This window comes from Netta rufina (genome assembly GCF_964035555.1).
Source record: "Netta rufina genome assembly, chromosome: 7".
In the NCBI taxonomy this organism is placed as follows: Eukaryota; Metazoa; Chordata; class Aves; order Anseriformes; family Anatidae; genus Netta; species Netta rufina.
In genome coordinates this window covers 19,435,766-19,463,092 of record NC_140130.1, presented here as the reverse complement: position 1 = coordinate 19,463,092, position 27,327 = coordinate 19,435,766, and the positions used below count along the sequence as shown (strand labels likewise).

The 27,327-nt window shown below is 36.3% G+C and overlaps 1 protein-coding gene across 1 annotated transcript in view; it reads left to right on the top strand.

Annotated features, from left to right (window-relative positions):
- The window catches only part of ERCC6 (ERCC excision repair 6, chromatin remodeling factor), a 48,039-nt gene that overhangs the window by 3,551 nt on the left and 17,161 nt on the right, over window positions 1-27,327 (top strand). The window contains exons 4-8 of the mRNA XM_084289920.1: window positions 3,043-3,151; window positions 5,079-5,802; window positions 15,538-15,663; window positions 20,142-20,304; window positions 22,886-23,014. Coding sequence (XP_084146046.1) covers window positions 3,043-3,151; window positions 5,079-5,802; window positions 15,538-15,663; window positions 20,142-20,304; window positions 22,886-23,014 — 1,251 coding nt within the window. The remainder of the gene's footprint in view (window positions 1-3,042; window positions 3,152-5,078; window positions 5,803-15,537; window positions 15,664-20,141; window positions 20,305-22,885; window positions 23,015-27,327) is intronic.

Here is a 27,327-nt window from a genome sequence, read left to right as displayed (position 1 = left end):
ATTAGATTGCATTAATTTCTTGCTGACAATACTTACCTTTTACTTTGACTGAAGTTTTGTCTTATGTGATATAATTCTTTTTTAATTGTATAATTCAGAGTCCATCTAAAATCGCTGTTTCTTCCCTTTGTACATGGTTTAATATTCTACCAAAAAATGTAAATAACTAAAGATGTGAAAGAGAGGTTGTAGAGAAGTTGTTGGGGTTTTTTTGTTTGTTTGTTTGTTTTTGGGGGGGTGGTGCAGGGAGTGATTGTAAATTTCAGACCAAGCTGTAAAGCTGATGTTCCAGGGTTTGCTTGGAAGTCTGTGTTGTGGTTTAACCCAGCTGGCAGCTAAACACCACACAGCTGTTCGGTCACCCTCTCCCCTCCCTCTCTGGGATGGGGGAGAGAAATGGGAAAGTGAAGCCTGGGCATTATATAAAGACAGTTTATTAAGACAGGAAAATAATAACAATAATAATAATGATAGTAATAGTACTGCTACTAATAATGTGTACGAAACAAGTGATGCACAATGCAATTGCTCACCACCCGCTGACCAATGCCCAGCCTGACCCCAAGCAGCCGGCCCCCCATCCCAGCTAGCCCCCCCTATACATGTATATTGTTTAGCATGATGTCAGATGGGATGGAATACCCCTTTGGCCAGTTTGGGTCACCTGTCCTGGGTCTGTCCCTTCCCAGCTCTTGCTGCACCCCCAGCCTGCCCATTGGCGGAACAGAGTGAGAAGCTGAAACGTCCTTGGCTTGGTGTAAGCACTGCTCTGGAACAATTAAAACATCAGCATGTTATCAGCACTCTTCTCATCCTAATTCAAAACATAGCACTCTACCAGCTACTAGGAAGAAAATTAACTCTGTCCTAACTACAACCAGGACAGTCTGATTTGCATTAATTTTAATTAATCCTTCCCAGTAGTATTTAGAGAAATAGCAATGCATTGTTAGAACACGATGTAGTTGATCTAAATCTCTGCTCCTGTGGTCTTTGTCTCCCATCTTCCTTTCCCTAAGTCCTCTGTCACTGTCTGTGTCTCTCCTGTACCAATACACATCATTCCCCTCTATGAGCTATTCTAACTCACCAACTTGGCAGAAGCTGCTCTAGCTTTTTCCTGCCGAATAGTAAGTCAAAGGAGCCTGTAGAGCAACCTAGCAGACATCAGTGTAATATAAGCAGTATACATCCGTGAATAGGAAGGAGACTTGAGAAAAGGGAAGCTTGTCCTGGTCAGGAATATAGCTCTTAGACCTGCTCACTGTCTCATGGAAATGCACCCTAATAATTTCTCTAATGGCCACCTGACTGAAAAGCTTTCAGACACTTCTTGCCACTCTCAGGTCATTCGCCACTGACTCCATTCAGTTTGTTTTTTTATATATTTTATTATTCTTTTGATCATTTCAACAACTTGGATAATATTGTGCTCACAACCTGTCCATTAAAGAGAGTAAGTACTGAATAGTGGTACTGGACTAGAACTGAGTACTTGGAAGTAGCAGGAAGAACTGCGCTTCACCTCTGAAGTGTTATCAAGTAATTGTACACTGTATTTTCTTGTTTTCTTATTACTTGAGTAATTTATGCAAGTGTTAGTTGAAGTTCGTATCTCTTTGGAAATCCATTGTTAGCCATCTCTAATGGCCTTTGTACGGTAACTATCAATCCCTGTATGAAAACTAAAATCTGTAAAAGTGGTTCCAGTAACCTCAAGAGTCTGGTTAAGCTGCAGCGTGTTTGAAGGGAGGCACTGTATTTGAAGCTGGTCTTAGACAACTTTTTTCCTGCAGAAGTGACTTTCAGTACTTTTCCTTTTGTAGTAACTTAAAAAAAAAAAAAAAAGCTAGGTAAAGATGACTAAATTATGCCATTAATGAGACAAATGGGAAATTAATGACTGTCATAACCTTTTCCTTAGAGATGTCATACAGGGAGAGGTTTACAATACTTTGGTAGTAAGGATAATGGTGCATACAAAGGAGGTAGTACAATGTAGCATACCTGGATACACTTACAGTTTGTGGTTTAAAAAGTGCTACATAAGGACATAGAGGTGCTACTGAATCTTTATTGACAAAAAAAAAAAAAGCTTTTTGTGCTGTGAACTTCCCCCCCCCCCCCCCTCTTTTTTTTTTTTTTACTCAATTATGTCCCTAGGTAGGTGAGGAAATATTTGGAGAGTGGAGTGGAATTACACATGTGGAAAGTTGCATTGCCTATGTCTTTTTATTACTGTTTGGAATTTCTTGTTTATAAATGAAAGTTAGCAATACCAAGGAATTGCAACATTTACTGGTAAACACCCAGTTGAGGATATTGCAGTCAGATAAAAGGTGTAGCAGAAGAGCTAGGTATGAATCATTTTCTTAGTGGTAATGAGCTATGTTTGTTAAGACATCTGTAATGTTGAATTTTTCACTTATTTTTCAAAAGTATTTAACTTTGTGGGTTTTGCTGGTAAATTAGCTGTGATCATTCATGAATTAACTGTATAGAAATGTATATTGACTGATGGATTTACATTTTCTGTTTCTTTCTAAGCAAACGTTCTAAAACTTCTGGGATGATAAATAAATCTTATTAAATTTTATAGCTGATTTTAGTGGCTTATTACCCAGTAATCCAGTCTTGCAAATCATGAACAATTTCTTTGGTATTCTCTACATATCGCACAAGTGCAATTAACAGGCTTCCTTTGCATAGTTATAAAGTGACTTTGAAAGTCACGTTGAAAGATGGACATAAAAATGCATAACAAACATGTGAAACCTGTGTGTTTAAATAATCTGATCATACTGCATGTGTATTTTAAGGTAAGTTACACACAAAATTGTTTGTGTTCTATGAGTCAATGCCCTACAGATACATGGTGACAATTTTTTGCACTTCCTATTTTAAAATTGAATACTTCGAACATTTGAATATGACTTTCTGTTGGAAAATACTGCAAATATTCTAACTTAAGTATTGCTTAAAAGGATAGGAAGTCTATGAATGAGATTAAAAATTAAATGATGTATCTAATTTTCATTCAAGGAGCAGCAGCTGAAGAAGATCAATGCAAAACAAAAACGTCTCCAAGCAATTCTTGGTGGAACAGAGATTCTTGATAAAATAAGTGAGATTGAATTTGAGGATGATGAAGGTATGGGAGAAAGCTGGAAGTTCTCTTACTTTGATGTAATACCTTTTGTTGTTTGATGGTAATTTGCAAGATCCTTGCCAATAAGGAAATAAACTTCAGTGGTTTGTTTTCAAAGGATGACTAAAGAATGCTTATTCTCTGCACCTGCAGAATTGCAGATCTTGGCATATTCATATGGGAAGTTTTAAAAAATGGATGTTAATCCATGTTCAGCTCAGTAGGGATGGCTGATGCACATTAGAGTATTGGGCTTAATAAATTGGAAATCTTAACATTTTTTTCACAGCTAATTTGATAAAGATGACTAACATCATGATTGAATTACATTTTATATGCTGTATGCTATCAATCAGCATTAACAAAATTGTTTTTTCTTATTGTTGGGAAATAGCATTAGAAATGGATGGAGGAAGTGTTTTTTTTTTTTTTTTTTTTTTCTTTTTCAGGCTGTATTACATTTAAGAATAAAAGGAAAGAAAGAACTTCTTCCAGAACAATATATTTGTTCTCTCAGTGTTTCGTATGCAAACCATTTTCACTGTTTACTTTCTCACTGCCTACTGCAAACTGAGCTGGGATTTTGTAACTACAGCTTGGCTGTATCTTGCCCACCATCACTATTTGCAGTATTCTGCAGCGCAAGCTTGGGCCCATACAATGTTGTTGCCCTGTGCATTTACCCCACTTTGGCTGTCCTGTTGCAGAGGTGTAACACCTGTCTGCTGTGTGTCCACTGCAGATGTGGATTCCAGATTTCACAGAGCTTTTTCTTTTTTTCTCTCCTGGCTCAACAAAACTTACTGGGTGTGAAAACCTCAGTAAAGTTTTCATAGCAGAAAATCATTTTTAAGCCTTTTTTCTTGTAGCAGGCTCATGCAGTAAGACTCAGGCACCCAGTGTGATGAAATGTAGTTAGAAAGTGGATGAAGTCTATGACAGAAGAAGTGGGGTTCAGCAGTTCCAGGGATTCGAGAAACTGAGGGGCTGGAAAAGAAGGGCTTTCATGCCTGATGCATTATTGTTACTCATTAAATATGCTTTGGTGATAAATATGGTGTTTTTAATGAGACAGTAGCATGCTGTTGATTCTGGTATAGCTACTTTCAAATTTTAGACCATTAACACATTTCAGGCTGGAATTTCCCTTCAGCTTCTTGAATTCAAGAGATTTCTTTCCTCTATGGTTTCAGATACCAGTTGTAACTTCAGTTAACTGTGTTAATAAGTATAGTAACTGTGTGTGCAGTTTAACTGAAGCATTCTTCTATGGCAATGCAATGTGTAGCCAATCTGACTTTTAAAGTCGTAATCCTAATGTTAGTGTATTAGTATTGTAGAGTAGGAAGATAGTGTGTTGTTGGTTTGTTTGTTTTTTAAGCATGTGGGAAGACAATCTTTTGTGTGTGCCTTAATATTTGTGTCTCTGTCCTGGTATGGTTAATGGAAATGTCAAATTTCAAGCTCATGAGTAGGACTGAAAAGTCAGTAATAAAAATAGAAATGGACAGTGTTGCTCCATATGCAATCTGTGGTTTCTTGCAGCGAACAGGATATGTTGAATTGAAAGCATAGGAGGGGCACATTAGAGTTCATGTGGTGTTGAGGGTTACTCATTTATGGTTGGTTTTGCTGCTGCTGTGGGTAGTTCCAACGGTATTAGCATTTTGATAGTGGGTGTAATCTTTCCTATAAGAATTTTTGGAAGTAGTTTGAAGTTTAAAAAAAGTCCTTTGGCTTTCTGTTTTATTGTTTTCTGTTTTTTTTTGGTGTTTTTTTTTTTTTTTTTTGAACTTCTTATATTATATGTTACTTTGGAGCTGTGTATAAAACTGAACGGATTTAAAGTTTGAAAAAAATGTTGTTCCTGTGTTTGAGTTATTCAGGACACGTGAAAGGTATGATGAATGTTCTGACTTTTTTGTTTCAGAACCTGGTCCATCGTCTCTTGGCAGTATGCTTATGCCCGTTCAGGAAACAGAGTGGGAGGAACTTATTCGTACTGGCCAGATGACCCCTTTTGGAACTAAAATACCTCAGAAGCCAGAGAGGAAGGCACGACGATTAATGCTAAATGAAGCGTCTGATTTTGAGAAGTATTTAGCAGACCAAGCTAAGTTGTCATCTGAGAGAAAGAAGTTATCCCTTCACAAAGGAGCAAAGAAGAAAGCTCAAGCCAAAAATATTCAATGCATAGCTCCCACATCTACTACAAAGGAAAAAAAGGGTAAATCCCTGTCAAAAACAGATAAGCGGTTAAAAAAACACTTGAAGAAACTTCAGAGGCATGCCCTTCAGATTCAGCCAAAATCAGGGATTCCAAAAGAAAAATATCCTGAGACCAAGAAGCTGAAGCGAGAACGGGAGGACGATAGTGGAGACTCTGAGTATGTACCTGATGAGGAGCTCTTTGATCCAGAAGAAGTCGAAGAGGAGGAAGAATGGGTACCTTCTCATGCTAATAATGATTCTGATTATGAACTCAAGAATTTTTCAAGAAAGGGAAAACATTTGGTGAAGAGAGATTCTAAAGAAGCTGAAGAGGATGCTGACTACTTTCCAAGCTCTGAGGAAGAAGAGCCTACAGTAGGGAAGCGCAAAGTAAAGAGATGGAGAGATGATGGAGATGAAGACTATTATAAACAGAGATTAAGGTTAGTCCTAGACATTTTATTAGTAATATTAACAAATGATATTGCATATGTGAAAGGCAGTTTATAATACACAGGTAGGAATTGGAGGAAGGAAAAGGAGATGGTCAGAAGAATCATAGCCTTCCAAAAAGGAATTAGGCTTATCTCTTAATTATAATGGCTTTGCTATTTAATTTTTCTGATTGCTATAAGGTCCTTCAAAAATAAGTTATTTCAGTATTCAATTTGTTTGCTATTTGCAGAACTGTGAATCTGCCAACAACAAAGTGTATATACAAAGCAACATTTACTTGGCAGTGTTACTGTTTACTTAAGTGGTGCTTTTGTCTGCAGATCTTTATATCTACTTTTCAAATATAGATGATTTGTTCTGTTTGATAGGCAAAATTACATGCAGACTGACCTTTCAGAGGGAGAGCACTTCTACAGCGTGAAAGAAATCTTTGGTTTGGTTTGGGATGAGGTGGGGTTTTTTTCAGCCCTAGTTAATGGCTAGTCAAGAAGAAATTCCTTAAACAAATCATAGTTATGTACTATTTTTGTAGAATCCATTCACTTATTGAAATATGAGGCAAATATGTATAGTGTATCTGGCTAACAGGTTTATTTGAGCATCAGTATAAAATGGATCTTGAATTTAAACTTGTGAAAATTCATACTAGAAAGGACATCATCTGTATTGTTTGATTAGCAAGTGATATTTCTTGCATAGTTTAGATAAGTAATAAAGACTGGATGTTCATATTGCTATGACTCAAATCTAAGAAGAGCTGCCCTGTTTGACAGTGATTTTTTTCCTCTTTTTGCCCTTAATGAGGATCGTGATGTCCTTATCTAAAGAGGTAGTGGAAATAGTAGTAGTAGTTTTCTCTTGCTACAATAACCTCAGGTTGTAAACTGTGTAAGATTTATAAGGTAAGTCAGCATCTTCTATTAAATAGACTAGTATAATTAGGTGGTTAAGTGTAGCTAAAGTGTCAGGAACACAAGTTATTTCTGAAAATGGCAGTTGAAACACCAGGTGCTTATCTGTAGTTTATGAAATTTATATCGCCTGGGTGTCGATGGTTTCTCTGTAGCTATGGTGTGCAGTTGAGATGTCTTCTCTATGGATAGCATAGCTGTTGAGCTCCTAACAATAAGACTGCAATGTTTCCATTTTCACTGCTGCCTGGAAAATATCTTTAAGGGTTAACGAAGTGATATGTAGTTTGTTAAACTCTTAAAATGCTAACTAGACATGCCAGTAAAGTTAAGGAATAGTTTTTACACACTGGGAGCCAAAAGATCAAGATCAACTAAAACAAATAAAACCATTTTAGTGTTCTGTAACTGCTGGCATGTTATCTCTTTTCTGCTGTAACTGTTGAGCTTCATATAATGAATGTCAGCTTGTTGATAGCATGCTTGCTTTGAATTCATTACTTTTTGTGAATGTTCTTCAAGTAGTTTATAGCCCTTCAGAAAAGCATAGATTCCAAGTTCAAAACAGCTGTCCTAGAGTGAAAGGAACAATCAATACTAAGGTTGTTGGTGAAGGGTGGCTAATGCAGTGGAAAGGCATAGCATGTATAACGGTTGGGAGACTTAAATTTTACAGCAATATAAAACCTTACAGAGTTAAATGAAGCTCTATCAGAAGAAGGGGTATAAATACCTATCTTTTCTCATTGTGAGAGCCTGAGCTGCTGTGGAGAAAGAGGTATATTCTGGTAGAAGTACTTGCACTGTTTCAGAATTGTTCCTGGTAACAGAACTGTCAGTAAGAAGAACCCAACTTGACTTTCACATCTGAGATTACTAAAACAGATCAGAAGCTGACATGAGGCGTTAGGCTGGCAATCCCAGGATGCTGCTTTTCAAAGTTAAAGCGTAGTGTTATTGCTCTTGAATAGAAAATTTCAACAGGAGGCTAATCTGAGCAGTGTCCATAGGGTCAAAAAGAAACGTGTTTTTATTGGATGCATTAAAAAAATTAATTGTATTTAGTTGGTAAAATATGTACTATTTTATTGAATAAAAGTGTGTTCTTCACATTTGAATTAGACCAGTATTAAATCATTTTTAATTCAGTGTTTTCATCAAGAGTAATTTATTTTGATTGAAAGTTTTAATATGACTCTCAGTTTAAATTCATTCAAACACGTTTTTTAATAACATTAAGATTGTGACAATTTATCCTTAGCAAAGTCATATTGTAGACTACATTTCTTTTGGTTACTAAAGTTACAATAAAAGCCTAAATGAATTTTAGAAATATCAATAACTGTAATTGCCACCAAAACACTACATCTCTTAAAAATTTCATAGCTACAGTTATTGTGGCTGTTAAGCTGCAGCTGTCCACATTGACGTTTTTATGCTGACACCCCCAGGTAATCTTCATTATGGGAAATGCCATGAGAAAATAAAGTGTGGTGAATTAAGAAACATATTAAGAATGCTATAGAAATTCTGTCATTTGCTTACATTTATGTCTTATTTCACATCAGTTTTACTTTTGAATGCAAATGAATGGGTGAGATTATGGTATATTTTACCCCTGAGGTAGGCAAGGCAAAGTCCTTTAGGATTACTTTAGTCCTCTGAACATCTAGTCTTGTGCTTGGCGCTGAATAAAGTCCTACACTCCTAAAGATTGAAAATGAGTTTCCTTAACATTAAAACTTTTCAGGGATGGGACTTGAAGAGATTGGTCTGTGTCAAGGGGAAAATATGGTGATGTTGTTAAAGCATGATAATTAGCTAACTGCGGGACTGCTCAGCTTCTCCAGAACAGACTGCTTCCAGAAGAGGAGCTGGTGCATCTGCAGGAAACAGGGCGGGTAGGAAAGCGCCCCGTTCTTTGCTTGCCTCCTAAAGGCAACTTGCAGCAGTCAGCCTAGTTGCTGCTCAAAGCAAGACGTGATCAGTGGAAGGTGGAAAGGCTAGCTTTTCAGTACACATACTTAATAATTTCAGTTCTCTTCGCTTGCATAGGTCTTGCCTTTGTTTGCTTACCATTACTGGTGAGCAAATACTTCTTTACACATTACAAACACTTCTTCGCCTTAAACATATCCACAGTTTCTCTGGACAACCTGGTCTGGTACCTCACCACTCTTTGAGTGAAGAGTTTCTTCCTTACATCTAGTCTAAATCTCTCTTTTAGTTTCAAGCCGTTATTCCCTGTCCTACCACCACACCCCCTGACAAAGAGTCCCTCCCCAGCTTTCCTGTAGCTCCCGTTACGCAACGGAAGGCTGGTGTAAGGTCTCCCTGGAGCCTTCTCTTCCCCAGGCTGAACAACCCCAAATCTCTCAGCCTGTCTTCACAAGAGAGGTGCTCCAGCCCCCTGATCATCCTAGTGGCCCTCCTGGACTTGTTCTAATACATCTCTGTCATTGTGCTGGGGGCCCCAGAGCTGAAGACTCCAAGTGGGGTCTCACGAGGGCAGAGCGGAGGGGGAGAATCCCTTCCCTCACCCTGCTGTGGTGTGTTGACCGCACCACACAGCTTGCTGTCATCAGCAGACTTGCTGAGGGTGCACTCAATCTCAATCTCACTCTCCATGTCACCAGCAAAGATGTTAAATAGCACCAGTCCTGATATTGACCCCCTGAAGAGCACCACTTGTTTCTGATCTCCACCTGACAGTTGAGCTGTTGGCCGCAACTCTTTGAGTGTGACCATCCAGCCAATTCCTTACCCACCGAGTGGTCCATCCATCAAATCCACGTCTCTCCAATTTAGAGACAAGGATATCATCTAGGGGAGAGTGTAAAATGCTTTGCACAACTCCCAGCAGATGATGCCAGTTGCTCTTCTGCTTTCCACCAATGCTGTAACCCCATTGTAGAATGACACTGGATTTGTCAGACTATTCTTTGTATTATTCTTTCTTTCAAGGTTTTACAGCTGTGGAAGGTGCAAACTATGCAGGTTTTTTTGTGTATTAATCAACATTCTCCTTTGCTGTATTAAAATGTAAAGCATAAATGTAATCAAATAATTTTAGGTCCTAATATGTGATTAACACATTACACTGTTGACATTGCTAATGCAATATCTACATGAGGCAATAGCTTGGAAACAAACAAAATATAATAGCGATCCTAAGGTCACTGTTCCCATAGCAGCTGCCAGTATGTATATGCCTACTGCTTCAGGGAAGGCGTTATATCTCACGTTGGGGGAAGATAAGTGCCATATCTATGTTTTCCTGTGTATTTTGTATAGTTTTTGGAGTAATGTTATCTGAATAGCTCTTCATTCAAGTGCTGTCAAGTGCTGCGAGGCAAGGCTAGAAATGCTGCTTCTTTCCGTGTCTCCCAAGTGACAGCCAAGCAGCTGAGTTGCTGGAAGTTGTGGCTATCAATGCACAAAACAGTTGATAAATATCAAACAAAAATAAAATTAGCTAAAAAATAAGTTGTGTTGTTCTCAAGTCAGATCACTTTTTGTATGTTAGCTGTCTTTGAAATATCCGTGTCGCTGAATCTCTCATTGTTTCAGAGTTATAAATTTAAAAAGGATTAAATATTACCTTTTGTGGAAGACATTTTCTTAGAGCATCCTAACTGCTCTTTAAAATGACAAATCCAAGACACAAATGAAGATATATTTTGGCTCACTCACTGAGTACACCTTTCATTCTAAGCTCAAGTGTGTAATTGTCTACATCAGTCTTAATTTACTTGCAGAGACTTGTGGTACTAACTGCATTTATTTCATCGGTTAGGACGTACCAATTAAATCCACCCATACAGACCATAAAAAGTTAGATCAGAAAAGTAATGCTGAATGCTTCAATTTAGCAAATTAGAATAATCTGTAAGGGGTTCTTAGCTGTCTAAAATAGAAAACATATTGTGCTTCAAAAATGCAAACTATATTAAACACTCAGCTTGGTTCCTGACTGTATTTTAAAAAGAAAAAAAAAATCTAATTGTGTTCATTACTGTTTTGGATGCAGAATTTCTTTCTAGGGTATTGCAATAAGTGGGAAATCAGCTTAGTATCTGAATGCAATCTTATAGTAAGGAAGGTTTAATTGTATGATATATGGCTTTGATACTGTACTTGCAGGATGAAATTGTACTTACGTTAGTGACCCATGGACAGCATAAAAGTAAATTTCTCAAGGGTCATGCTTCTGTTCTCAAGAGACTTTGGTGATACAATAAAACCTGTGTTTCCTGATTGTTAGACACGTTAATGAAATTTAACTGAGATTCATAAGGATATTTTTAATTTCATCAATATATTAAGTCAAATTATGAGCTACTGCTGTTCCTCCCTCGAAAGTTTGACTTAAGGGGAAGGGTACGGGAGCAGACTAGCCAACTGGTATAACAAATACTGTCCTCCCATTGCTTCAGCCATTTAGAATATTTTCACTTTCCTAAAGAAAATAGTGAAATGTTACTGTAAAATAGCTGAATACAATATCTTGCATCAAGTTCACAGCTTTTCAGAAACTGAATAATTTCTTCAAACTGCAGTTTATTATAGTGGTGGTAAAATAAATAAATAAATAAATAAAATGCTGCTTTCTCTTTAAACTTAGGAGAAAATATCAAAAACCTCCGGACCTTTAAAGAGATGCAATAGCAGAGCCTTTAATTCTACAGTTTGTGTAATTATACATTTCAGTAAAGTAACAAATACAATGTGTATAAAAAAGGAAAACTAGGTTCAGAATTTATTAGTTCAAATTCTAGATATACTTATTTTCTAGATATCTAATGATTTCAAGAGATATCTTTACATTGGTCAAAATTAGTGCAGAAAATGTTGGTGCAATTCCTGAACGGATTTGAGCTTTTTTTTAACCTGAAGTTTCTTCTTGGTTGGTTGTGGATCATTTTTTCTAACATACACTAGAGGGCAATCTGCTTCTTCCCTGGGGAGACTGAAGCTCTAGCGTTGGCTGGTGGCGATTCTGACATTCAGAATTAAGAGGCAGGCTCTTGTACAAAATACTGCTTCACTTGTCAGTTGTATTCAATTTGAATTTAATATGGATTCTTAACCTAGCTGTCACGTCAGAAGTTTTGTGATTTGAAATTGTTTTCGCTTTAGTGTGATAAATAGGTGTCTTCTTTCTTCTTTTCAGTCTTATCTTAACCCAGTCAGATAAAGTAACCCAGTTCTGACACGTCTCAGTTGTTTCTGGAGCTCAGAAAATAATTGATAACAACTTCATAGTACTGGACAAAAATAAATGTGTTTTTATGCTGTGCCTCTAGAATGTATCAGCCTTTTTGGATGAGTTAGCCTGTGAGCATAAATGCTATTTTCCTAAGTCAAGGACTAGCAGACTGCTAGTCTAAGAGAGAGGTTTTTGTTCCTATGCTAGGCTAGTTATGTAAAAGTATTTGTGGTGAAAAATTATTTTTTATACTCTTAGTAAGTTGTTGGGTTTTTTTTACTACTTCACTGGGTACGTGATTTCATGTAATGAAATAACAGCCTGAGAGCTTACAGATAAATATTTGCAACTCAGTCTTTAATCAGGAAACTGTCAACAGCTCCTCATATTTTTCCCTGCATATGCTGCTTTTTCTCTCCATCACAATTTTTACTTCTGAAGGTGACTGAATGTAAGAGATCAAAGCACATTGCTGTAAAGCTGGCTCTCTGAACTTGTCCAGTATTGTGTTTTCCTAGTTAATTCTTCAGTGTAATTTTTTTTGCAGTTACTGTAACTTTCATGTATTTGGAGATGGTGTTGTTCACTTTCACTTAATAAAACAGCACCACGTTTGGAACTGCTTCCATAAAAGTCAGCTGTAAGTATTTTCTCAAGATATTGGTAAAAAGCTGGTTTAGAAAGCTGCCATAACTACCTTTATCCCATGAGAAAGTATGTGATTGCTGTTTGTGTATCCAGTGTTGAATTTCTTCCCTGTTCCTAATCCAAGGTTTATAAAACAGATTTGACAGGGGCACAGAAGCCTTTAAGTGAAGCACCTGCAAGTTTTGCCAAAGTAAGTGGTCAGAAAGAGAGAGAAACTTACTAATGCTGCCCCTAGGGAAAACACAGCTTGAGCTTGTCTTACTATGAGCTCACAGGTCCTGCGGGAGATGACTATGAATGACCTAACAGTAAGATGAGCCCCTTTTACAGTTTTCACCTTATTTAAAACTGGAAAATGCAGAATAATGTCCATAGGAAGACAGGCACCACTGTTTTCCTTGCCCCCGGATCTGCCTATTGTTAAAATAAATAAATAAAATACAAGGGGAACACTAGTCCTTCATTTTCATTTCGTTTTTTCTTTCAGTCACTGATCAGATTTTATCTTAAACTGTTTTAACTGGGAGGGTTTTTCTCTCGTGGAGAAGGCATTTCTCATATCAGCTGGAGGGTGTCACAGTACTGTACGTGTCATTGTGCCAATAGTGTCTGCTCTTAACATGATACAGTGGGTAGCATGGGTGAAGTCTTAAAGACTTAGGGCAATGTGTGGGATGTTTCATAGTGTCTTTTGGATTATTTTGCCAAGTTTGAAGTGCAAAATATCAAGAGATAGTAGCAGTTTTACGGTCAGTTTTTTGAGAAATTCTAAGAGTAGCTTCTGTCTCCGTCCTTTTGGGTGTTTAGGTCAAGATATAAATTAAGATAATGACAGTATGTTTAAATTTTGTTTCTGCAGCTGATGATACTGCCAGCTGTGGGACAGAAATTAACTGACGGCTTTATGATTGTTTCTTTTTCCTGACATAGGTAAAAGTGGACCAATAGCTTTGAAAATGCTCACTTAGCCCATAAGCTTAAAGTGCATTGCATTGTGTGTAGCAAGGCTGGAATTAAAATACTCTTTACATCTCCATTGTTGCAGTTTATGTCCTTTCAAGTATTCAGCTTTGAAGATTGTATACATTTTTTTCTCTCCCTAAAAATATGTGCTTCTTTTTTGCATGTATTTCATAGAAAAATCAGGATTCATAACTTAAAAAAAAAAAAAAAAAAAAAAAAAAAGGGGGGGGGGTAGTAAATCTCCTCACTTTGTTAAGAAGCTCATAAATCCTTTTTCCCAAAAGATGAATTTTACTTTAAGAACTCTGATAATTCATTTACCCTGACATCTTTCTGCTGCTACAGCTGTCCAGCCAACAGCAGAAGCCTAGGCTGTTTTTGTAACAGGTAAAACGGAGAGGGAAGTTGTTACCAGGAGGGAAATGGGACTGTGCACTCAACTGTGATGTTTGACATTCAGAAACTGGAGGTGTACTTGAAAACTGCTGCATCCCACTAAGCCCTCCTCCATCTACTTATTGCAGGACTGTTCTAGAGTGTATTCTCTGGGGTTTCTTCAATGTGGAGTTAAGACTGGACAGATGAGCTTTCTAGCTTCTCACTCAGGAGGCAGTTTATAGCTCAATACTGTAGATTTCAGTGCTAGGAGGCTTATATTAGGTTTTCAGCCTACATTTTCCACTTGCTTCTTCTCATCCCATCAGTGCTATTTATAGTTCTTTGGAACCTGAACAATTTTGATCTTTATATTTTATGTTTGAGATGCTTTTAGACTGTCAGGGCTTCTCTTTCTTCTTCAGCCTCATTCAGGTTAGCACCTTTGTGTGAATTAATTATAACTATGGGAAAAGTATTCAAATAATGATGGCTTAAATTGGAGTGCACACTTGATTCGAAAGTATTCTGGCTGGTCTGGGGAGGATGAGGTTGTTCACTTGGGAGAGGGTTTCAGTAAGAAGAAATTTTACTGGTCCATATATTTAGGGTATCTGAAAGGAGGTACACAAATCATTCCATCTTTACAGATGCAACTATCTTTTTATTAGATGAAATCTGTTTGCAGAGCAGCAGCACAAGGACATTTACCATCTGTTCTATAACTTAACACTTTCTGTAGGGATTTTGTCAGGTTATACAATGTGTTTGTCATGTCTGCAGTGAATGCACTTTTGCGGGAGAATTCCAGCAAAATCCAAGTCTGTGAAGTGCTGTTGATGGTTTGTTATTTACTTGTTTTGGTACTGCAGTCATTTCCTCCCAGCTGGCAGTAAGCATGCACTTTGCTATTACAGGTAGATGGTTTTTTGGGGGTTGCTGAAACAAATGCATCTTGGACATTGAAAATCCTTTGGTACTCTTTCTAAAAGGGGGCACAGGGCGGGAAGGCAATTCTGTAGCCTGCCTAGAGTCCAAATACAACCGTCAGGCTGCATACCATAAATCACTCTGTAATTTCAAAATGTCAAAATACTCAGTGACTACTTAACAGCTTTTAGAGCACATCATCCCTAGGACTGTGATGTTTCCAGCTGAGTCCTCTGTATACAATTATATGCTGCTAAAGATTTCTCTAGGTGAAAGAAAGTATTTTAAATGTTTGTTTAAATTGAGAAAAATAACTTCAAAGTACTTCAGCTTTATTGCTTTTTTGTTTTGTTGTTGATTTTGATGTTTTTTTTAAATCAGGAATTTAAGGTAGCCAGTTTCTTTTAATGGTGCTAACTATTGATTATATTGTATTTAGTATTTCTGTCTGTAGATAATTGTAACTAGCTTTAAAACTGAAAGCTTTTAACTAATCAGGATTGCATGAACATTTTCATGTAAAATATTTTGAGTTGCATAACTCTCTCCTCCAATTTATTACTACTTCAGCTCAACACGTCTGAGAGTGTGTGTATATATATATTTAATTTGTTGTTTTCTACTTGATGCAAAATTCCATGTAATATTCACTTTTTTTTTTTTTTCTATTCCTTATGTAACTCTAGGAGGTGGCAAAAAGAACGCCTGAAGGACAAAGAACATCAGGTGGCTGAGGAAGGTTCTGATGAAAGTGACACTGAATTTGAAGAGGGTTTCAAAGTTCCAGGATTTCTTTTCAAAAAGCTTTTTAAGTATGTATTGTATACTTTATTTTAATATTAAGTTGCTCTATGCTCTTGGTAATGATATTAGTAGTAACAGTGATGCTGATTTCCAGATACCTTTTGCTGCAACTTCTGCTACAACTGTTTCTATTAAAAAAGCTGCAGGAGCAAACCTCAGAGGTTATTTATTGTAAGCACAAAATGCAGCTGTATGAAAATAGAGTTAACAAGTGACTTGTGAGCGTTGTGTTTATTAGCTAAACTAAGGATTGAGAAGCTCTCCTCATCTCTTGTTGTTAACTTTTTATTGGCAAGTGCTTTCTTTTAATTTTGTGTGCAGAGTGATAGGAGAATCACTTTACTTTGAAGATGCATTGTTGGCAAATTGTGATAAATGAAAGCAAGGAATATAGGTGTTTCTGTGATTGGGTAGAGGGTGATCGAAATTTTCTGCTAGCAAAAAATATAGTCAAATTTTCCTATGAGTAGTTCTATAATCTTATTATAAGACATTTAAAACATGGCTGTGGTGTCCAATGATGCTTTCAAGCAACTCATCTTGATCTCAAAAAGCTGTATTCAAAAGGCAGCCCAAACAAGTTAGCAGCTGACAAGTGAATTTCATCCATAATCTTTCCCTGACTTTCAAGCATCATTGACTTGTATTCATTTTTGTAGGCAACATTTCACACAGAAGGAAAACCATTTCCTCTTTCAAAAGCTAACTCTAAAGTCTTATAATTAGTCCAGTAGAAAGCTATGGTTTCTAACAGGCATGCATGGAGCCCCTTCCAACAGGAACACTTAGTCTTAACCTCAGAGAAATTATTAGTGTTGTCCTGCAATTCTTCAGAAGGAAAGCACTAGCTCTGAAATGGAATTGAATTAATGACTTGGTTGCCAGGACCATACACAGCCAATATGTGGTTTCCAGTTGTTTATGTGAAGGTACTGCAGGAGTAATCATCCTGAGAACGGATGTGTGGTCTGAGCAACCCAAAGGGAATCGAAATAAGGCAGACAACTAGAAATTAATCTTAGAGATATCAGCCTCGCTAATGAAGGGTATCCCTGCAAGCATGAGTCAGTTGGCAAAACTTCCTAAGTGGTTAGAAAGATCAATTGAGTTGAATGATTTGTCTGACTTGTAACTTAAATGCTGAAATCTCCAGCATAGGAAGGCCCATAGTCAATAGGCATTAAACTTTGGAGTTCTGAACAAGTTTAGTAGAAAACATGGAAGTATATTGACCCACGGAGGAGGTGTATAGCACTATTCTGCAAGTGCTCTTTCTGCATATTTGAATGGAATTCCAAAGAAGTTATATCACAGTAGAAACAGCAGATCCTTAAGTTTGTTGTGGTGGTGGTTTGTTTTTTTTTTGGCGGTTTGTTTTTTCTAATACACTTCTCTCTGCTTTGAGGAACATTCATCAAGATGTACTTAGCTAGTACCAGTGGTGCTACTATGGAGCAGAACTAAACACAGTGAGCAAGACTGACTTAAAAGCATTGCCTTACACTGTCTGCACTTAGCCTGAGATAAGCCTGTGTAAACAAGAAACAAGCTTTCTTTCTTAGATGCTTTCAGTACATGATTTCCCTAACATGACTGCAATGCCATTTTGTCTCAGCAGCAATGCAAATAAACACTGTTAGCTACAGTGGTAAATTTTGAGGGGTGCATCAGAGGGTAATTGCTGATGTGAAATTCAGTGCAAACATGACTATCTAGAAGACTGGGCAACATTTTTATTCAACTGTATTTTTTCAGTGGAAAAAAAAAAAAAGTCTAATGAAAGCATAAGATTAAAGAGAATTGATTATCTCTCTGTATGACCGTAAAAAATTATTTGGGAGAAACTTTTAAAGTTTTTCTTAACCTTTTCAATTGTTACAATTTTTTCATGCTTAGATGTTTTTACAAAGAATTGGCATAGCAAATCACCTTTATGTGTTCCTCACAAGCTAATATTAATATTTATCTCTGTGTACTTTCATAGTCATTTAAAGTAATGTTCTGTCTCTGGAAAAAAATAAAATAAAAAAAAAATTAAAAACACAGAGCTTTAGAAATGTATTTACAGGACATTATTTAAAAATATGTTCCTGGTTTTGTTTGGTACATCTTCTAAGATACTCATGTCTGGCCTTGGCATACAGCATTCTTGTGTAGGGGAGGTTCTGGGAGTTGAAATCGTCTATGTAGCTTCATGAATGCAGTTTAGTATTGTATCCAGTAAACAGAAAATAAAAATCTATGCAATTAAAGTTTCACGTTTAAGTAGACACTTGAAATCTTGTACAGAGCATTGTTCCTGTGTAGGGAATAGAAAGACACCATAGATGGATACTGTATTTCCTTAATGATGAGTAATATTGAGAGCTATTGAAGTACGAAAGGTTAGAAGAAGAAGACAAAAAAGTCTTAAATTACTCTTCAGGTTTGTTTGGAAAGCCTAACAAACAAGCCTAGCTGGTTTGTTTGTTTTAGTGCATGAGATTGACTTAAGAAAGGGAAGCACTTTGTGACCCAGAATGACGTGAGAATTTCATTTCGTTGCAGAAAGTTGCGTGATTTTTTTTTGCTATTATCTTTCTATCCTTTAAAAAAAATAAATAAAAAAGCTTTTGCTATTTTTAATCTTCAGGGTCCAAAGGTTTTCCTAGTAAATTTTAATCTATTATTTTGCCTGTTTAAACCTATTACGGTTAGTAATAGCTATTAATTTGCTCTTTACGTTTTGTTCATCTGGATGTTTGGTGAAAGTGCTTGCGTCTTCTCTATTTTTAGATATCCTTGGAGCAGAATTTCGCCCAGACTTTATAAACTGTATTGTCTTTCTTTTTGAGAAGAAAGGGGAGAAAGAGAAGATGGAAAAAAAATGCTTATAAATGAAGCTAGCTTTTAAGCACTAGATGTAATCCTAAGAAATAATATGAAATAACATCAGGAAATTACTGAGTAGTTGTCCTCTGAAGATATATGCTGAAAATTAGTCTGGAGTAGTTTCTGACTCAAATTAAGATTCTTTTTTTTCTAGATTTTTTTTTCAATATTTCCATCAGAAAATGTTCTGACCTTCATAAAATATTGTAACAAGTAGCATCTTTACCCGGTTACGGCCAATCCTGAAAGCGATTTTGTAGTTGTTTAATTTAGATTCCTGCATTCATTTAGGTGAATTCATCCCTAATAAAGGGGTTTTTAAGGGCTTCTTGGTATAATGCATTTGAGATATCAGCAGATAGAATGATGTCTGAACCATTAGATGTGTTCTTTGATCATCTTTTTCTAACTACTCAGGCTGTTTGTTTATTTCCTTTCAGCAGTCATCTAAATCCATACAGATCACAACATAAATTGATTTTAATAGGGCTTTGTAGATACTAGTGTCATTAGCTGTCAGTACTCCTAAACGTTCTTTGTTGAAAGAAAAACATCTGAAATATGCATACAAGAGAATGCCCCGAAAATGAACGATTCCTATTTTACAAAAAAAAATTAGGTTTTGCTCTTTGCTGTGCTTGGCATTCCAGCAATGTATGCCATCAAGAAAATAATACTGGTAACCTTGGTCTTCTAAATTACAAGACAGAGAAATGCTGAAAACAGGGATTTTCTTTGAAATTATTTAAATATGCTGTTGATTCACTTTTTTGTTGTTTTCAATTTAACCCCCCTCCCTTTTCCAAAAGGTTATATTTCTTCTGTTGCTGTCACTATTTCGTATCATTGTAAAAAAGCATGTTTTAAAATTCTCTCTCCAGCATCCTACCTCCACCTTTTTAGCTTGCCGTTGTAAATGTTGTTTTCTAATCTACTGCTTTTAACTGGAATGTATTTAACATTGTTGCTTGTACAATTTGTAGTGGGCAACTGGGAATAGAAACTACCCTGATACTCTTACATGATAACACTCTGCTGCATCCTATTCACTGGTATAGCTTCTATTGTTTTGCCTTCCTAAACGTTTTGCCTTCTTGACTTATTTATTCATTAAAAGAGATTAAATGTTATTCAATGAATTTACGTAAACAGAAAGCATAGTGTGACAGATGTGATCAGTTTTCAGACTGGAGAGTGAAGACTGTAGCCCTTGTAAGTCAAGCTTTTCCTTCAGTTCAAGGTATATGTTCCAAATAATGTAATTCATGAGACCCATGCATGTCTTCTCTTCTGAAAAGATAATTATGCCTTGTTAAGAGTAGCTTTCCAAGTTACTTTTAACACTTAAAATATACATGAAATAAAATACCCTCTAATTACCATGACTATCAGTTTAATTAGAAATGTTTTAGCATTGCATAAAGAATGAAAGTCACATGTAATGTTTGAGCCCATCAAAAATGTATGACCTAGTAAATACAGCACTCATGTAAAACATACATCCAGCATGTTACTGTAACTAGTAGAAGAACCTTGCCAAATGATTAATTCATGAGTACTTTCTGTTACGATCTGTATTATCAAACATTTGCCATCTTCTTTTCCTTGTTTTTAGGTACCAGCAGACAGGTGTTAGGTGGCTCTGGGAATTGCACTGCCAGCAGGCAGGAGGAATTCTGGGAGATGAGATGGGATTGGGCAAGACCATCCAGATAATTGCCTTCTTGGCAGGTCTGAGCTACAGCAAGATCAGGACTCGTGGTTCAAATTACAGGCAAGTGCTCCTCTGCAGACTGTCAGTCTGTGGAGCTCAATTAATATTTCATCAGATGTATTGCTGGTGGAGGAGGGTCCTGTGAATTATTAATGACATTTCAATTACAATATTCCTTTAATTCTTTTAGTGGGGGACATCAAAGGAAAAATTTTACGAGACAATGGAGCTGTAGGGCAGGAAAAATTAAACATGTAACACTTTTAATGAATTCCAGGCATTGATGCTTCATTTTGCAGATGAGCCGCACTAGATATTTTGGGTCAATACAGTGTCTAAGGTTAGCTTCCACAAATGGATTGTTTACAAACTCAATTACATTAATATCAATAGTTTACACAATATGGAATTTTAAATTAGATGTAATACCTTTGGTTCCATTTATTAAATTTTACATTAAAATATTTGTTCTGGCAAGACACCAGGTGAATGCTTTACAGGAAGCAGCAAGCTGATTTGCGATGAAAGTTGGAGTTTCTGATCGGCAGGGAATTATCTATGCCAAAAAATAGTAGTAGTAATAAAAACTGTCACTTACACAGAGGAATTTCCATCTTTGTTGCTATTCAAAACTATATTCGAGTGACTGGCTTACAAAAGCTATCATTCTTTCTTTATTATTGAACAATGCTTTGAAATTCTTTCTTTATAGGTGAAATTACTGGAAAGGATACTTGTTGGCATTCTTGGATTTACAAGTGCCTGCGTGAATAACACTTGAGTTTTCTAGTTTTGGTGGCTCTATATCTGATGTGAATTATGACATGCAATTAAACAAATGTTGCAGTACTGTACTGAACAAAAATTTTAACAATATATAGAGGGACATTTAGATTATGTTCAGTATGTGCATTAATTGTAAAATAATGCTTTAAAGAGAAAGCATTGCTGTCTTCTGGAAGAATTGTATTCTCCAGTTGCTTTCAACTGTAGCTTTTCTATACCAAACTGCCATGCTGTACTACATCACTCAGGCCAGTTGATTTACTTTGATATGACCTGTTTTAAGGATGCTGCTCTACAGATGACTTTGTGCGAGTATATTACCAGCCCTAGTTGGAGACCCACTGAGTTGATGGAATTCCTTCAGGAACACCTTTTGACATGGTTACACAGTTAGAGTCACTAGGATAGTGCAGTGAGACTACAGTGAATCTGAAGAGGCCGAAATATAATTAAACACCTACATTGCAATGTTCTTTCTGCAGATCAGAGCATGCATTCTGTTTTTTCTGGCGCATCTAATTAGCAAGTCCACCACCAGAGTAACTCCATGGGAGAAAACAAGCTTTAATTATTATTACTATGAAACTTTTTATTCTCATTTTGCCTGTGTGTCTAAACAATTTGGTCTTTGCATGTTCAAGTAGTTTCCACATCTGCGCTCTGAACTAGGAAGGTACTAACACTAACTGGTTAGCTTCTGTCTGACAGTTGTGTAGTCTAGTAAGCAGAAGACCTTCTGGTTAGTGTGGTTGAGAAGCAGGCATCGTTGTGTTGTTAACATGCCCAAGGGACTTGATACCTCATTGTCTTGATGTGTAGAGGGAGCTAGTGTACTGCTGTATGAATCTAGCACTGCAGCCTTTCCTGTAGTCTCTCTCAGCCTCAGCTCTCATTCTGTAAAATGGAGACAGGCATACTGTCATTACTGTGCAGAAGTGCAAAGATTGTTATATTTGGTAGCACCTGGCTATTATGACAATAGAGCCATTTTGGAACATTCAAAATACACAGCTATATTTTTTATTCATGAAATTTTCTGCAGAAATATCCTTCAAAATAAAGGCGTATAAATTTCCTTTTGTAAACTGTTTTTTTGACAAATAACCAAGCTAATATTTTTGTTTCTGCTGTAGTATACTTCCTGCATGGTTGTTGGTATTTGTTCCTGATCGTAATATTTCTTGTCTGGCTGTTGTGCAAGAGATTTTGTCCTCTTTTATGGTTAAAAAGTGGCTCTGAAATTTATATACAGGAAGACCTTATTTCACACATTTCCTCAGTGAATCTCAGAAACAAATGTCTGATTATGAACAGGAAATGGATTAGGTGGTTTTAGCCCAGCTCTGACCTCAACTTATTTGGATATTATACTCTGTTTCTTTAGAGTCCCTGTATTATCTCGCTATCTGTAAATTGTGATGATAATAGTGTAGTATAGTATCACCATGAAGCAAAAGACCTGTGCAACTCCATTTGCAAGACTTTTTTTTTGTGGTGTAGAAGTAATGAAAGGGTTGTTAATAATTTCTTTTTCTCTTAAAGAAATGGTAGTCACTCAAACCTGATTTGTATCACCACAGGATGCAGGATGTTCCCTTATGCCTTACTGTTTGGAGCTTTTCTATTTCTGTGTTTATCCTGATAGCTTTATCCATTAGCTCACGACATTCAATAGATAAGCTGTTTTAGCTTTTTCCTTGTTACCTACCTCTAAAAAAAAATTATAGAAAAAGAGTGCCAGTTAATTTCGATAGCTCTTGTATTCTACTTGAATAATCAAATATGTCAGATTATTTTAATATAGGGTATTTATTTCATGTTGAACGTTTGGTTTTTGTTTGTGTGCTTTTAGGTACCAGGGATTGGGTCCAACAGTGATTGTTTGTCCAGCTACTGTGATGCATCAGTGGGTAAAAGAATTCCACACTTGGTGGCCTCCATTTAGGGTCGCCATTCTCCATGAAACTGGTTCTTACACCAACAAAAAGGTAATAATTGACACGCATTTTGTAATTCCAGAAGCTTGTATTTTTACATGCTAGCCAAAAAAAAAAAAAAAGAGTATCTTCTGTTCCTGAATGTTTCTATGCAAGCTTGTGATCTTCCTCTGATTGTTTTAAAAAGTTACAAAATTCACTGCCTTGTATAGATTTGTTAGGAAACAGGACAAAATGGGAATTGTCATTCCTGGAGTACAATTACATTATAATACAGAACAACGTTACTTGAACAAGTTAAACGTAACAGATTTGTTGTTCAGAGCATTTTGATTGTGCTGAAATCCATTCTGCCATGACTAGGCTGCTTGTAAAACAGATTGCAAGTAGTTCAAGCTTGCTATGGGGCCCCTGCAGGGTTAGACAGCTCAGCTTTTTATGGAATTGAAGTTCATAATTGTTTTAACATGTTATTTTCCTTTAAAAGTCTATCCATTTATAGTAGCCAACACAGTATGATACCTAATCTACTTTTACAGTGGTGCTCATGTACTAATAATGCCCATACATGATTTGGTGTGAGAAGGTTTTAAGCTTTTCTGCTGAAGGTAGACATATCTGAGAGTTGATAACTGAGAGAGCTTCTCTGAAAGAACAGAAAAGCTTCAGAAGACTACTTGAATTTAATGAGAACTTTACTGCTTTATCTCAATTTCCATAAGGCTGTGCTTGCCTACAGGTTATTTGGAAGTATGTAGTTTCTGCTAGCCGCCGTTACAGTACAGTGAAAAATTAAGCCCATTTATTCTGTAAATAAATAAAATAATTGGATGTAACCTGTAGTTTAGATACTTACACCAGAAAGATGCTATGTATCCTCAATTCTCTGAATTCATTGTGGAGAGCCCTCTATACTATTGATTAGTTTGCAAAGCTTCTCTATAAATTTCCATGAAGTTTCTCTTCACTAGGTCTCACTGTCACTCAAAGGCATGATCCATCTATTCCTAATGTCCACGTTACAATTACAAAGCAGTTTGCAGTATTATTAGCTGCTTTTGCTGCAGCTGATCAATGTAGGAACCTATTAGCATACATATATGCTTCAAGTACTGGTGAATTCTTTCCTTGCATGTTCGTGATATTGATAAATATTTAATAATTTTTGTTTGTACAGGCAAACTAATTTCTCTTCAGTTGACCAATATGTCAGTTCATATCACCTGGTCTCCTTTCATGATAATGTTACTTTGTTGGTTTTATTTTCCTCAAGCAGTGCCTTTTCTGGCTTTTAATTTTATTGGCCAATGTCTTTATATACATGTTCTTATTCAATTTCTGGAGTTGAAACTTCGGACAAGTCAGGATTTTCAACCCTTGTTACCTTGCTTGTAGAAAAACAAGGAAAGTTTTTTATTTTTTTCTCTTGACCTCATATTTCAGGTACTTAACAGGATTTGCAGGATTCAGCAAAACATTTTTTTTTTTAATTTCTCTTTAAATGTTTATTGAATTTCTTGTAATAGCATTAATATGATATGGTGCTTAATTGCACTTGATTAAACATATCGTGAGGTAATCGATGCAGTTACAGCACATGGCAAAAAAGGAATAGCACACTCTAATGTGCTAATAGCTTCCTGATGTTCAATTAACTTGGTATGTCTTCAAGCCCTAAAAGTCCGTTGACCTCAGTAACATGCTTGCACTTCTTCCTAAATAAAATAGTGTGCATGAATTTTGGGGGTATCTGTCAGTTAATGAACTCGACAGATTGAATCTATTTTTTCCATCTGTGGGAATAGTCAGGTTTTCATAACTTTACCTCCCCATTGCCACCCACAAATAACTACTCAGTAACTTAAAGAGTTTGGATACCATATGGTCACTTTAGTTAGGTTCCATTCTCTTATCCTGCTCTAATCCTTCATCTTTTGACAACTGCAACAGGATGCTTTAAAGAAGAGTCACTGCTTATGTGGTCATCACCTCTTTGCACATTTATTCACGGTTACTTTTTAATCAAAAGAGAGCAAGCTTATGAATAAAGTAAATTAAAAAAAAAAAAAAATAGCATCATTAAATCATCTGTGTTGGAAAGGACCTTCAAGATCATCAAATCCAACCATCAGCCTGATCTACTGAGTCCCATCACTAAATCATGTCCCTTAGTGTCCTCCAGGGATAATTCCCTGGGCAGCTTGTTCTGATGCTTGACCACCCTCTCCATGAAGAAATTCTTCCTAATATTCAGTCTAAACCTCCCTGGTGCAACTTGAGACCATTTCGTCATATCCTGTCACTTGTCACCTGAGAACAGACTCACACCCTCCGAGCTGCAAATACTTACCCATCCTAGTAATCTTCAGAGATAGCTTGAGGCCATCTTGAAGAAGCGTAACACTTTATTTATTTTTTTTCCTGCTTGTGGGCACAGATCGTTTGGTTCTTCTGTGATGATTAATGTGTGTAAGTTTAAAGTGGAGAGAAGAATCAAACTGAAGTAGTAGTCCTCCATCATGAAGTCAGCTTTCAGTTTGAGTATGGTACAGCAATTGTGGCAGAGTCCTTTGGTGCTATTTTATACTATTAACCTCTTGCAGTTAATACACTCAAACCTGATGTAGCTTAAAAGTGGCTTGTAAATACCAAGTGCTCTGATGCCTCTAAGAATGTGAGAAAATAAAGAAGTAAATCCAACTTCTTGGATTTACATGAAGACAACATGAACTTCAGTTATATTGGTTTTATATAAAATGCGGGATGTGCTGCATTGCAAAGATCTAGGCTGAATTTTTAATTTCTTGAGAACAAGTGTCTTTGAGGTCAATTATTCTTTCTGGTGGTAATCAGATTCAGTCTGTAAAGCCTTAACTACTTATTTATTCTAGCCAAATGCTGAACAAAATGCAACCCTCAAAAGCACTTGTCACTTCATGATGCTTGCACCTCCTTGAAGCCATCTATTTGAAGATGACTTTGTACACTGTAGATTTTAAGCCTTCTGCCCTCACAGTAGAGTACATAATTTACATGCAAAGAAAATAAACTCAACAACAAGATTACAGTTCTTGGCATGACTGGATATAGAACCTTTATTTTATAGAACCTTTATTTTAGCCAAAGACTCTTTCTGTGTTACAGATCAAACTTGGATAAACTTTTTATCATGCCATAACAAATAACATTCTTCTTAAATATGTAGTAAGTGCTCTAGCTCTTTTCATTGCAACATTTACATTATTAAACATTGTAATGTGTTCTTTTGAAGCTTCTTGGTGGTGCCATTTAGATTGTTTTGGAGGGGGCAGGGAAATAGCGAAGAGGTTTTATAGGTTGAATTTATGGATCTCTGGACTTAATGGTTGGTTATGAGATAGTGAAAAGGCTGCTGAACAATGCATTTTTGATTCACAAACTATATATAGTTGTGTAAGTGACCAGGTAGGTATCATCTTGGTGAATTCATACGTGCCTTAAAGGCATCTGAAAGATTAGAGAATTTCACGGCGATCACTAGTTAAGTTCTTTAAATCCAGTCTTGCATGCATGTTTCTATTTAAGAATATTATCATTGTAATGCATAACAAGTACACGTTCCCTTAACTATTTTTTTTTAAAGGACTACTTTAGCTGCTAAAAAGATAAATATTATTTCTCTATGCATTAACAATTGTGGGTTTGTATCTACAGCAAGGTAATCAACAGGAAGAAAAGGTTTGCTTAAAGGCCTATCCGTGGAAAACATCACTGAAATATTTTAGCTTTAAGAAATGGTACTTGCTGAAAATCTTTTAGCCTTTGTATGTTGCTTGTGTCCCAGTGAAGACTGCAACACAATCAATGTAATCACTACAATGTTAGGTGAAAATACTGTCTGTAAATTGCAAAGGCCTAAACTACTGTGCTGAACAAAACTGTACGATCAACCTTATTCCATTCATTTGCATGTTCCTGTGTTCATTAGGAGTAGTAGGTCTTTTTTTTAAAGACCAGAGTTCGGAATTTCAAAGCTCAACAACAGCTGTTTTCCTTTGTCATTAGGATTTGTCTCTAATCTGAACTTATTTTTATTTTTTTTAGTTTAACAGTGTATGCCCTGAAATATTTCACTGAAGTGTATTCCCAAGAGAGAAAAATAATAATAAAATAAAATTTCTGAATCTAAACAAATGGTAATTGTGAATTAAAGACTACATGATAAAATAGTGCAAATTCTGAAGTGCCACAGTATTAAAACAGCATGTCCATTATCATATTTTAAAAGATCTACAGTTAAATAACTGCAACTAAAGCTAAAGCAACCTCTAACAAAGTCTCTAGTACAATAAAATGATAGTTAATAGGTGTTGTAGTGTGAGTTG